The sequence below is a fragment of the Falco punctatus genome (assembly GCF_963210335.1).
Source record: "Falco punctatus genome assembly, chromosome: 15".
In the NCBI taxonomy this organism is placed as follows: domain Eukaryota; kingdom Metazoa; phylum Chordata; class Aves; order Falconiformes; family Falconidae; genus Falco; species Falco punctatus.
The window spans coordinates 14,479,962-14,492,432 of record NC_137595.1 but is presented as its reverse complement, the minus strand read 5'-3'; the positions used below and the strand labels follow the sequence as shown (position 1 = coordinate 14,492,432).

The following is a 12,471-nucleotide window of genomic DNA, read 5'->3' as shown; positions in this document are numbered from 1 at the left end:
ATTGGGAATTTCCAATTAAAAATAGTATTAGAAATTTTTGTAAATTGAACCAATTAAAAAAATAAAGTCTCCAGCAAAGAACACTAAACAGAACAGGATGTTAATCAGGTCATTGGTAATAGCCTACTTGTACCTTGCTTGGGATAGAAAACTTGGTCTGCTCAGCCTTGCCAGGAGTGTGAATAGCAGTAAGAGGAGGAGGCCAGGAATGGGTCATCTCCTAAGGAAGAAAAAACACGCTTTTGAAAACAAATTTGTATACGTAAAGAAAGAAGAGAGAAAACGATGATCACATATTGTCTCCTGAGACTGGAGATGTAATTGCTTAAGAAAGCATCACCACTCATCCTTACGTAGCAGATGAACACCTTAACTACCCAACAGGCAGCACTTCCCGGGAATGAGGGTGAGGACAGGTTTTATTCTTGAAAATTTTGACCATCTGTGCATTCATCAGGTGGCAGCTGACTCCACTCCACAGTCAGCCTGTTAAGCTGTATGAATGAAGCCATCACAGGTACAGAACAAGGTTTTACCTGCAAAGCTCAAGTAGGAAGGGGGTCCCTCCTGTATCATATTGGATGCAACCCTATGGAGGATTGCATGGTGGTAAAATACAACCCTATTCAAGATTGCATAGTGACAAAATAAACCAGAGGCAGGTCCAGAAAAAGCTGGAGTGGCCTTGCAGCATGAGTGCCTGGTATAGAAGGGAATGGGAAAAGTGTCCCATGCACCAAAGCACCTTCTTGTAGCACTGGCCATAGGCACTTACTGTGGTATGTAACATCACAGCATCAGAAAACTATCGATTCCATTTTAAAATGAGGGACTGAGAGATTAGGTGATTTGCACAGGGTTACACAGAAAGCCTGTATTTAACTAGGAATTCCAAGTCTCTGATGAAGACCTGCCTATCAGACCATCTAAGCAAGTTGCCCATTTTCTGTATCACTGTATTAATTCATCACTTGTACACACATGTTCCAGCTATCTAGAAAGAAATCGCCTGGGTGCCCATGGCTATGCAACAGAAGCAGAAGTGGCAGCGCACACCCTGCTTTTTCATACCGAGGCCTACAACCACTGCCCCACTGAGCTCGGTGGGAGCCAACTGGGGCTTATGTTCAGAGCAGGGGGAAAAATATCAGTAAAATAGTGAAATCACAGAAGTGTTGTTTTAGGCAGAGCTTGTAAATGCCCTTCTAATGAGTGTGTTTTATGCTAGATGCTGCTCCATTCTCTTTTATCTTTGTTTTTAAAATATTGAGCAAGGCATTAATACCTGTCTCTGACAATCCATTATATCTTTGTTTTGGTTTTTCTTCTTTGCCTACAAAGCTCAGAAAGGATTCTTTCTTGAGACAAAGGAGACAAAGAGCAAAAGAGGGTCTGATCTAGGAAATACTGCATGCATACTCCTGACTGTAGCAACCTAAACTTCCCAGCTGCTATTTTGCACTGGTTGAGTCCAGGGCCAGTCACAACAAAGCTTATGAACACACAGGTTTCCATAGGTAACACAGCCACCACTGCAAATGCCCCACCAAAAAACGCCCAACATAATACAATTAATTAAAGAAAATATAACTGTTGTCAAAAGGCAATGTGGTCGGTGCATTTGGGCTAAAGACATCGCCTGGCTGCGTACAGCTGGATGCTAATGTATAATTCACTGAAGATACAGCCATCAGGTTTCAGGTCTCCAGTTGTCCCTCACAAATCATGTGTCATACAGTAGGTTAGGAGAGAGAAAGGCAAATTATGCACCATCGTCCTCAGTCAACGGGACAGGCGGACACGTAAACTTCTCCCAGATTCCTGTTAGGCACTGGTATTTGATTGAAGCCCATCAAATTTCCATCCTTAGCAATGCTGCCATTGCAGCAAGGTCTGGCTGAGCCCCGCAAGAAACAGAGCCCAGGAACAACCACTACGCAGAGAAGCCCTCAGCAGGTCCTGGTGGAGGCAGGGCGACAGGGGTGGTCCAGCAGTTCAGCCCCACTGGGCTCTGCCACTCTGCTTCTGCCTGCCCAGCACAACATGGACATGTATGCAGCTCACCTAAAGGGCCACAGAGCCGCAGCCAGTGGAGCCTGGGGCCAAGCTTTGCCAGTTCCTAGTGCAGATGACCCAGGGACAGGGGAGGGTGCAGTTCTCTCTGCACTCCTGAAAGAGCTTTCAGGTTTCTGCCTGCGGAGTTCAGGGCCTGTTTTCACTGCACAAAGCCCAAACAGTGGTAATAAGGAGGAAAGAGGCAGCTCATGAACGGCTCATCCCTCCCGGTGGGTGAGGCTGCGGCAGCTCAGTGCAATGACAAGAAGTACACTATTATATTGCATTGATTGATTGACCTCTGCACAGGGGAAGGCAGAAAAAGATTTAAGCATCCAGTGAACTTTTCTGTGACATAATATAATCCAAATCCTGCGCCATAGAGGTTGCTTTGTGGCAAATCTCTTCATAGCAAAACAATGAAACAGAGACTGTATCACATAATTAAAAGAAGGACAGGCAGCCTAATTGAAGGCAGAAATGAAGCATATTCTAGAACTGCAATTATCAGCTTGACTTCAGTTTCCCTCTGCCCATGCATAAAAGGCTTGACAGAGAGCATTGGATTCATGGGAAGGTGATGCCAGCAAATATTTCAGAATATTCACTGTCAAAACGCATCTAGTGTCCACCGCGTACCAACTCGGCAGGCTGAAGTGTAAGCAGATCTTACCATCTCCCTGTTAGGGGACACCTGAACATGAAACAGTGACAAAGGGAATAATTACTCTGCTATTATTTGAGGAAATTCCATTACAAGGTAAGAAATCCTGACTCCACTGAGGTCAGAGGCAAAAGCCAACTTCAGAGAGGTTAGGACTATCCAATCTACGTGTTTACAGAGCGACTTTGGAAACATCAAAGTCTATTACAGAGGTACAAACTATCTACATTTAAGTATTTGACTTCAATTATCACTGTAATAAAAATTATTGGATTGAAAATTCCAGATAGGATCACACATGCAGAACAACACATGTCTTTAAAGCTCAGTGTATAAACAAACACTGTGTGGAAGTGGTGAGGACATACATAGCTAATTAGAGAAACATACCTACATCTACCTACAGATAGATGCCACAGCACTGTTGACCAAAGAACCTTGAATGATCGTATTGAAAGTTTTGAATTTACTCATCTGAAGAATGTAACTTCAAAATGTATGGGCAGCAACCCTGCACCAACCACCACTCAGCTGCGTATTATACTCACACGGAGCACTACTGAGCTACAGAACTACATGCAAAACCGGCACTGCGCTGTTTTCAGCGACGGGTCAAAACCCCAACCCCACATCCTGCAGAGATGTGACTGTCCGCTTAACTCTCTCCCACTCTGTTCCTTAAGCACATGCTCATTACTTTGGAGAATCAGAAGAAAGGATGTCATTTGTTTAACCATCCACATGACTTCACCATTCTTTGCTATGCCCCAATTTCTTTTGGAGGTCCCTCATCTTTTAGTACTCGCTAAGCTCTATTTTGTTTAACCTGTGAGATCTGATTTATCTACCTTCTAATATGTTATGACTATAAAGAACCACACAGGCAGTGTGTGTTGTGTATGTATCCATTAAGCTGTATATATAAACATCCTGGTTTGTAAATACCTGGGAAAGCAGGCAGGGAATTGCGTTTTTTTTTTTTTTCCAGGAAAAGTTAAAAAACTTTAATCAATCCAAATTTGGAAGTATTTAGAAATTCCTGGAAGTAACAATAATAAAACCGAGCATATGAAATGCTTTAAAGAGGAATTTAATGGAAACAAAGTAATCCCACAAAATTGAGTTAGGATTTATTTTCACATGGTTTGGACTTAAAATAATTCCAAAATCATGTTAACTGTTGGAGTGGGTAGATGACTGCTATGGAAGCATGCATTTTTTTTATAGACCTGGAGATTAAATGAGAAAGTAAACCTGCACAGTTTGTTGGCTTAAAAGTCACTGTGGTCCTCTGTTGTAGTAACATCAAGCATCCTCCTTTCTGAAAATTATTTAAACATTGTTTTAATAGACTCCATGTGCTTTATTTATTAAAGCTAAGCACGCTCGTCTCTTCGACTAAGTTTGCTTCTTTCAGCTATAAAAGCCCTTAGGTAAGTAGCTAAGAAGGACACATGCAGACACTATCTAATGAATCACCAAAACTACAAATACTCCAAGCAAACTTTTTAAGGGCTGTGGAGGTATAAGGCCAAATCACAATTTAAATGGGAGGAAAGAACCAGGGATATGGGGCAGATGGTAAATAACTTTACAAAACCAGTTCCTAAAATTAATAGCTGCCTTCAAGATTTATTTCCTTTCTCTGTGTTTCATTTTTCCATCATTTCCTTCTTGTTGAAAAGAAAGTTTGCAGTGTTTTTAAATATGGATAAAAGAACTGAGCCAGGCTCTAAGAGGTCATTATGGAAAAAAGCAGCTAGACTGTGTACTCTGGGTTCCTACTGAGGCAGCTTCCCTTCCTACAGTGCACTCTAAACTGCTTAGCCTGATCTAATTTGAAGCCTCCCAAGATATAGGGCTCATGCTACTTCCCTTGGGAGAATTGAGGGGAGACATGAGAACAGTCTTCAATTACAGAAAGAGCTGTTGCTAAAGGAGAGAATAATCTGTTTTCCAGTTTTATGGTGGATATGAACTTAAATTGCAGCCAGAAAGATTCCAGTTAGACATAAGAAAATGCTCTCTAATGGTAAAGACCATGCAGCACTGAAACAGATTGTTCAGAGAACTACACAGACTCCATCTTTGGAGAAACACACTTCAGAAGAGATTAGCACGCATCAGTCAGGAATGGCTTAGGCGGGATTGATTCCTGCATTGGGACAGGGATGTGGAGTACACGATGAGATTTCTAAAACCCTTCCCAGCCCTTTTTCTTGTTCTGTAGTTTGACAGATCTCTGTTGGCTGAACTCTACCCTTACTGCCTCTCTTGTGGACAGCAGATCCGCAAAAAAGCAGCAGAAAAAAGCAACAATCCTGGTGTTTTTCTTCTGTGGCATTAGGGTCCACAAAGGCAGTTTCAGGACTGACACTTTGCCCACATCATTAGAAGGCAGCCAGAGGAGCAGGAGGAGGAGCAGCCCTGCATGAATTCCTAGCAATAAATGCAATCTGAGGCCACTGCTGGTAAAGAGACCTTATCTGTGGTATTGTCTGTCAACTGCCCTTCTCAGTCCTTTTAACTCTTAGCTAAATCTGTTGCTTTAAACTTTCTCCAGTTTTTGGTTACACAGTATGTTAAACTTGCATTCAGAAAAAAATTAATATATGATGAATAGATGTTCTAAGGTTATTATAAGCTTCATGTTACAGCTGGTGCTAAGCAACCTACTGCCTTGATGGAATAAAGATAACTAAGTGATTTACCATTTATTAAAGACTCTATTAATGATTTATTAATGTTTTATTAACTATTTATCAATGCAACCTTAATAAAAAGCATGTCTTGTTTCACAGTATCTTTCTGGTTTCTGCATTCATACAAACCTGATCAAACTCTCTCTGCTATGAAGCCAGTAATGCATGAGGGGCAGCCTCTTTTCATGTGTGTGATGCATACTGAATTAAAAACACATCTCAGCCCGTTTCATCACTGGGGAAAAGGCTAAGGAAAGAATGAATATATACATATATATATATATTTTTATACATGTACAAGCAAATGACACTAAAGCCTAAAGGAACACAAAGGCAATAAAGTTATGGGTTGTTTTTCATTCATATTCCTTATGAAGGAACAGAAAATTTGCCTGAGCAGTTGGGAGTATCCTGACCAGTAATCTGGCCTGCTTTATACTGAGCCAAAGGCTTCCTAAGGAAGGGGTTTTGATACATTGTCAGTATTGACAGGGACACTATAGATACATTCATGGATATGCATTTGCCATGTTTCAGTGCTCAAAAAAATTCTCAACACCAAAGGGATACCACACCGTTTTTTTCCTGTAAGGGACAGGAGGGGAATACTTCAGTGATGGCCTCAAAGAGAAAGGCAGTTTTCCTGGTATGAATGTTAAAGCAGCAACCTTTTTACTCATGCAAATGTTTTAGCAAATGTATTGCCAGTGGCTAGTGCCCAGTACATATTTTTGGAGGAAAAATGCAGCAGCATTTGCAATGATGGCTTTGTCATACTAGAATTTATCTTGCTACTGTACCAAAAACTACTAGAAAGCCATTTGGAAATACAGTGCATGCACGCATGAGTTTCTTATTGAAAAGCTAGAGTTTGTTCTACAGAAAGCAACCATTTCCCTGACCATAATCTAAAACCACAGTGTTCACCTTGTGGGTTTTATCAATGACAACAAATAAGTTCCCTTTGCCCAAGTGGGGAATGGGAAGCATTTCGTATCCTCCCATGGCAAATTAATATTCTTTTCCATACTAACAAGAAGGGGAAAGACAGGGAAGAAAAAAAATATGTATTCAGTGAAAATGAATGCAGAAATTGGTTTAGACGCCAATAGCAGTTGACTACAAACTTTACAAGATACATTTTCCTTTCCTCCTTTGTTAATATTTGGAAAGCCACAAAGAAAGTGATAGCAATGTGGACATTTTATTTTTCAGCTGAGTTTCTCAATACTGACTCTCATAAACCTCACACTTTTCCATACATTTTCCTCACTGTAGCTTTTACAGCTAATAACACTCACATTCTTTGCTTAGAGCATTTAGAAGACAATAAAAAAATAGCAAATCATGATTGATGTACTTATTGCTCTAACCAATCTTGTGCATGTGAAGAAAAGCAATGCCCCATTACAGTGAGAAGGTATCTCAGCTCAAGAGGCTGTTTTAGGGGGAAAAGTAATGATGTTATACCACATGAACCCACCACCAGGTTCCAATTTAACAAGTCCAACACAATCCTAAAAGTAACCACAGCCTATATAATAGTGCGTCAACACTGTCAAATGATTTAGCGCCATGCTGGGTCCTGGGCGCCAAATGGTCCATGCTGTGCATATAATCGTTCATTCCCAAGGCTCCTCTGTGAAACAGGTTGGTTACTTCTCCCCAAAGTCAATCAGGATAATTTTCTTCAAGGTCCACCTCAGGAAGATTATGTGGTCAAAAACCATCCTGAGTGTGAAGGCCAGTCCTTCAATTCAATCCCAAGTATGTTTTGTGGCCTCGAGCAGCTCCTCAAACATTCTTGGTATTTTCAGGAACATGCAGCACAACTCCCTAAGTGTCCTACTATAGAAACATCATTATGGCGAACTGCAACAAAACAAGAGCTGTATCCTTACTCTTGCCAGGTTTAGGCTATCTGTATGAGTAAAGTGCAGGAAGCACATGGGGTGTGTGTGGGGGTGTGTGTGTCTCACAACATAATCGGTAAGGTAGAATCGCACAGTGTAAAAAATGAAACAGGACCTTACACAAAGCACATGGGAGAGCTCTCTTGACAAGTCTTATGCAACGAGACAAAATTAAGAGTTCTGTGGAAAAAGGAGGCCTAAGAAATGAACTCAAAGGTAGATGCATCCTGCATGTATGATTGCTTCCCTGGCCCACACTGTCTGTCTTAGACCACTCTCTAAGCTTTCTAGTGAAAGTCCAGGAGATAAACAGGACCTAGGGTTGTCTCCGTGACATTCCATGAGCCTTCAGAGTCCAAAGACAGGTATGTACTGACCAGGAATAGTGACACTGAGGTAACTCCACTTCCCATCCAAGAGAGGCAAGAGGCATCTTGTCTACTTGCAGAGTATCTGGGGTTTGTTAAAGATAGGCCATAATGGCTGCAGGCAAGGAGAGGATGAATAAAGCTTTGAACTTTTGCCAAGCACATATGAGATACTGGGTCATGTGAGGTATGCATACCTCTATATAGCTGTTCTTCTACACTGACCTACTGATGGGTCAGGAACATGGAACTGCCCGAATGGGTCAGACGTGAGGTCCCACTCACCTGGGATGCTGGCAGGCAGTGGTGGGTGCTGTGTCTTTCACAGAGCACACACTTCAAGAACACCAGGGCACCCATGAGGGTAAAAATCCCGATCCTCCGTACTTAATAATTCTCAGCCACGTTGAGATCCTATCTAATACTGCATCCCAAACTGGATATTCAAGTAACACCAGCTAACACCAGTTTCAGAGTCCTAAAAGTTAGGGATAAATATCCAGGTGCTTGCAGTCACATGTATTAAACCCACTTCCAGAAAGCTAGGCATTCTTCATCTGTCACTCTTGGTATCTAAACTAATGACTTCGTTGTCCAATACACAGCACCAGAGTCTTGCTATAGACAGTATGGCCAATGCAATACCTCCCATTCTTGGCAGCTTCTCATCCCCACTGAGATGCACAGCCATATCCCATTGATTTTATTTATTCAGAATGATACTTGTTGGTAACCATCTCCAGCGATGGCACATCTAATTTTCATGAGGGCCCCAAGAGATTGGAAGTATGCATTGAACTGTTAAATACAACATAACATCCTGGCAGTACCACAGTATAATATAAACAAAGGCACAATAAGTAATAAAAAGCTAATTCTTTCAAAAGTTACTAATACCAACATATAATTTCATCTCTGCAATTTAAAAAACATTGGCAACATTTCCCCAAGTAAATAAGCAACTGTGTTTTGAAACTATTCACTGCTGGCACTTGTTTAAGGGAATCTGGTAATTTGTTCCATCCATCCTGAGCTTCACAAGCAAAAAAGCATGTCTTGAATCGCCTGTTTTCTTCTCTGAAATTTAGGGTTCGCAACAAGAGGAGAGCAGAACTATAATTTAGAGTTACAAAACAAGACTGCACCTACCCTGAGGCACTCCACTGTGCACATTTATACAATACATTACACCATCTCCTTTACATTGCCAGATGTAATCAATTCCTGTTTGTTGGGTTTTTTTTTTTTTTTCATACAAAATACAACAGTGAATTATGTAGTCACATGACAAGACCTTATCCATGTAATTTATTACAAAATGCATTTAATTTCTGGAGCCACTTATACCAATAGTGAAAAAATAAAATATCCAAATTCAGTATCAGGCAAAATTAAATGACTAAACTACAAAACTTATCTTTCTGTAGGCTTAGCATAGAAACTGTTTAAGTTTTACATTGTGCACTAAGTTTTAGACCCATGTAACCAGTTTACAACCCACATCCTGACAATATGATGAAACAGAGTCTAAAAATCATCAGGAATTTGGAGGCATCAACTTGTGCTAGAAGACTCCAGCTTTAGTCTTAAAACAGGAGCATCAATTATCTGAAATAGCATATGGGGGAAATTAAAAAAGCAGGTTAAGCAACTTATTTGAGTTTAAAGCTGAATTCCTTTGTGTAAGCCATGATTTGCTTTCATTAAAATTGGACTCCAAGTTGTTAGTCATCAAATACAAAGAAATGAAGCTACCACACACTGCTGTACAATACACATTGAAATCTTTCACAAAAGCTGTTTTTTTGGCCTTCAAAACCAAGATTCTGCCAGATCTCTTTTATTCTGCTTACCACACAAGCAGTATTGCAGCATGGGTTTTCCTGAGTGGGTGTGCCAGGGCAGCATTTCTTTTTAATGTTGTGTGTTTCCCTCTTACATGGTCTCATCAACACCTCAGCTGTAATGCCATTAAAACAGTGGTCTGAGGCTGAAGTGAAGACACCGTGAATACCTAGAAAAGCTCAAACCTGCCCTTACAGAAGCTGTCCCTTTTCACCAGTTCCTTCTCTTCATCTATGTGCTTTCCCTACCATGTGTTCCAGTTGAAAACTTGCTTCTCCCTCAGTGTGTGAGGAATGCAGTCTCCCCTACAGAGTATGATTATCTTCCCAGTGCCTGCATCAGAGACTATGAATGCTTTGAGGGCAAAGACTGTCTCATTTTTTGTCTTATGCAATGCCTCGGGCAGTGGTGGAACTTCTGAATATTGGCTGGAAATCAGGAACAGTGAATGTTGGCTGAAAAATTGTGGGCGGACAACATAACCAGGTTGATCAGCATTCAGCGAGCCCTGGATGGACAGCAAACTTCAAATTGAAGCCTGATCATTGGATCCTCTAATTTGGCACCCTGTTTTTTTGTAAGGTTAAAAGCTTAGCATGTTTGCCAAAAAATATACTATGGGTTCTGGCCTGTAACAGAGAGGTAGAGTCTTTGCCACCTCTCACACTCAACCCTTTAATTCTCTTCTCTTACAGAAAGACCTAAGCAGCCACCTGAAACCCTATCATGTGACCTGGAATTTATTATAGTAATTTTAGCCTTTGGAAAAGAACAAACATTTCAGTCTGGATTTCCTTTTCCTCACTTGTGCCTTGAAGCAGGTCTGTTCCTGCATCTGTGTGTCCTGTAAATCATGCCAACACTCCCCTTTGATCCACTCCTGCTAAGTTAACAGGTGTAGAAATAAATGTATGTATGTATAGAAGATGTTTTGATACAACATACACTTTTTTGGCATGTCAGCCTTACCCAAATAAGCCAGCTTAAAGAGTAAAGAAAACTGAAGCCAAAACATGCTGAGGTCTTTTTTGATCTCCGTTAAGGTATGGAGGCTTCAGAATATTTCTGGTAGACAGATTCCCACTGTCACACGCATGTATTTGATTCCTCATTTCCCAGCTTGTTTTTTCTTACAAAGGTAATCCGTCTGAGGTTGGAAACATTACATACTCAGAACTGCCACTAAGACGTATGACAGCTGAGGTTGCTTGGTCCCACACAGAGTGGTCCTAAGGTCTGAAATCAGCAAGTTCAGACTATACAGCAGATTAATATATTCTCCTCCTATGCCTGCGTTTTTTAAACCCTTCTGACATCAAACTACATTGAAATAAACTAACTCCTAAAAACAGGGCTGAAAAATGGCAAAGTCCATAACCTTCCTGTCTCCAAACACTACACTACTGTTTTTTTCCCACAGGAAAACTACTGGATAGGACTCAAAAGCCACAGCTCTACAATGCAGTAAATTTGGTGCCCCAGCATTTAAAAATTATATATCTACATTACTAGACGATGATATGCATTGTCTTTGTTGCTTCTAGATGGCCAAAAAGGAATAGCAAACTGTTCATTAGTAATAGTTTATCAGGGGTCGTATGAGCAATCTGGAAAAAACTTGGAGCAAGCCCAGGAAAAGACCACCCAGTAGACCCATGGTTGCTAGTTAGCTCTAAGCAGCCAGTGCTATTTGCAACTCCAGCTGGTGTCAAACACTGACAATTGCCAGTTATCATACAAGGACAAACTGGAATAAACCTGCCAAAGCGTACTTTTTTTTTTTTTTTTTTTTTTTTTTTTTTTAAGCACAAAGTGCAATGTATTGTCATGTTCAAGCAATTACCAAAAGGAGTTGTTGAGCTGGAGAGATACAAAGGCTAGAAGCAGTAACAGGGCATTTATTTTGAAGGGTAACTTGTGTTGTGAGATACTACAAAATGACAATGCTGCTGCAAAGGAGACAGAATGATACATTTAGTCAAATTCTCAGTCTAAGCCTTTTCAAAGAGCACAAGCAGTTAGTGTAACATTCCTTAGGGTTCCTGTATCTTTTCAAACATGATAGCTTTCTTGTAGTTTACACTTACCATATTAAGAAAAATGGTAATGAGGAGATCATGACAACTTCTTTTAAAAGCAACAATGACTCAATTGCCAAGGAAAAAAAAAATAAAGTGTTAACTATTTTCATGAAAAGAAGCCTCCAGTGAACACCTCACTGTTGAAGCTGTGTTCTTTGGTTTTGTCTGAACTCCGAAATGACAAGGGGCTGCTCTTAAAAAATCTGAGCACCAGTTTTCATTTGATTGGTACAAAGCACCTTTTTCAGATAAACTAGCAACTCAGACCTCTTACTGAAAAGACTGGGGGCTCAAGAGGTCAGAAATGATAAAATGCTGGAATAAGTGGAAAGTGATTAATTGGCTTGATTAAAAAAAAAAAAAAAAACATCACTACTGGGAAGGTTCTCCTAAAAACCAAAGACCAAGGGTTTTTTTCTGAGGCTCGGAAGAATATTTTTAAAGGTTAGTGTACTTTGGGGTACACAAACAACATACTCTTTAACAGCATATACTCATGGCAAAGAAATTAATGGACTACAAAGCCAAAGGGGCCTTTGACACTCAGAGCTTGTGCAATAAATTCCATCAGAGGATCTCAAAGCATTCCTCACAAGAGATCAGTAACCCACCATTTTCCAGCTTGGCTCCATAGATTGAAATTTGGTCATGCCTTAAATCACCCACTCAGCAAGAGCAAATACAGTGAACACTACCCTGTCCTCTTTTTCTTTTTTCCCATTAGCAACTCATGCAAGACTCCTAAGTTCATGTGTGACCATGTTGCTCCTGTTTCACTCTGCAAAGTACTAGTACATATTATTTCCACTTCCCCCCCCCCCCCCCCCCCCCCCCCCCCCCCCC

The 12,471-nt window shown here is 40.7% G+C and overlaps 1 protein-coding gene across 5 annotated transcripts in view; it reads right to left on the bottom strand.

The window, feature by feature from the left end:
* The window catches only part of AFF2 (ALF transcription elongation factor 2), a 349,278-nt gene that overhangs the window by 141,469 nt on the left and 195,338 nt on the right, over nt 1–12,471 (bottom strand). For all 5 annotated transcript variants that reach the window (XM_080365661.1, XM_080365658.1, XM_080365657.1 and 2 more), the window contains exon 5: nt 134–220. In XM_080365661.1, the coding sequence (XP_080221787.1) occupies nt 134–220 (87 nt within the window). The remainder of the gene's footprint in view (nt 1–133; nt 221–12,471) is intronic.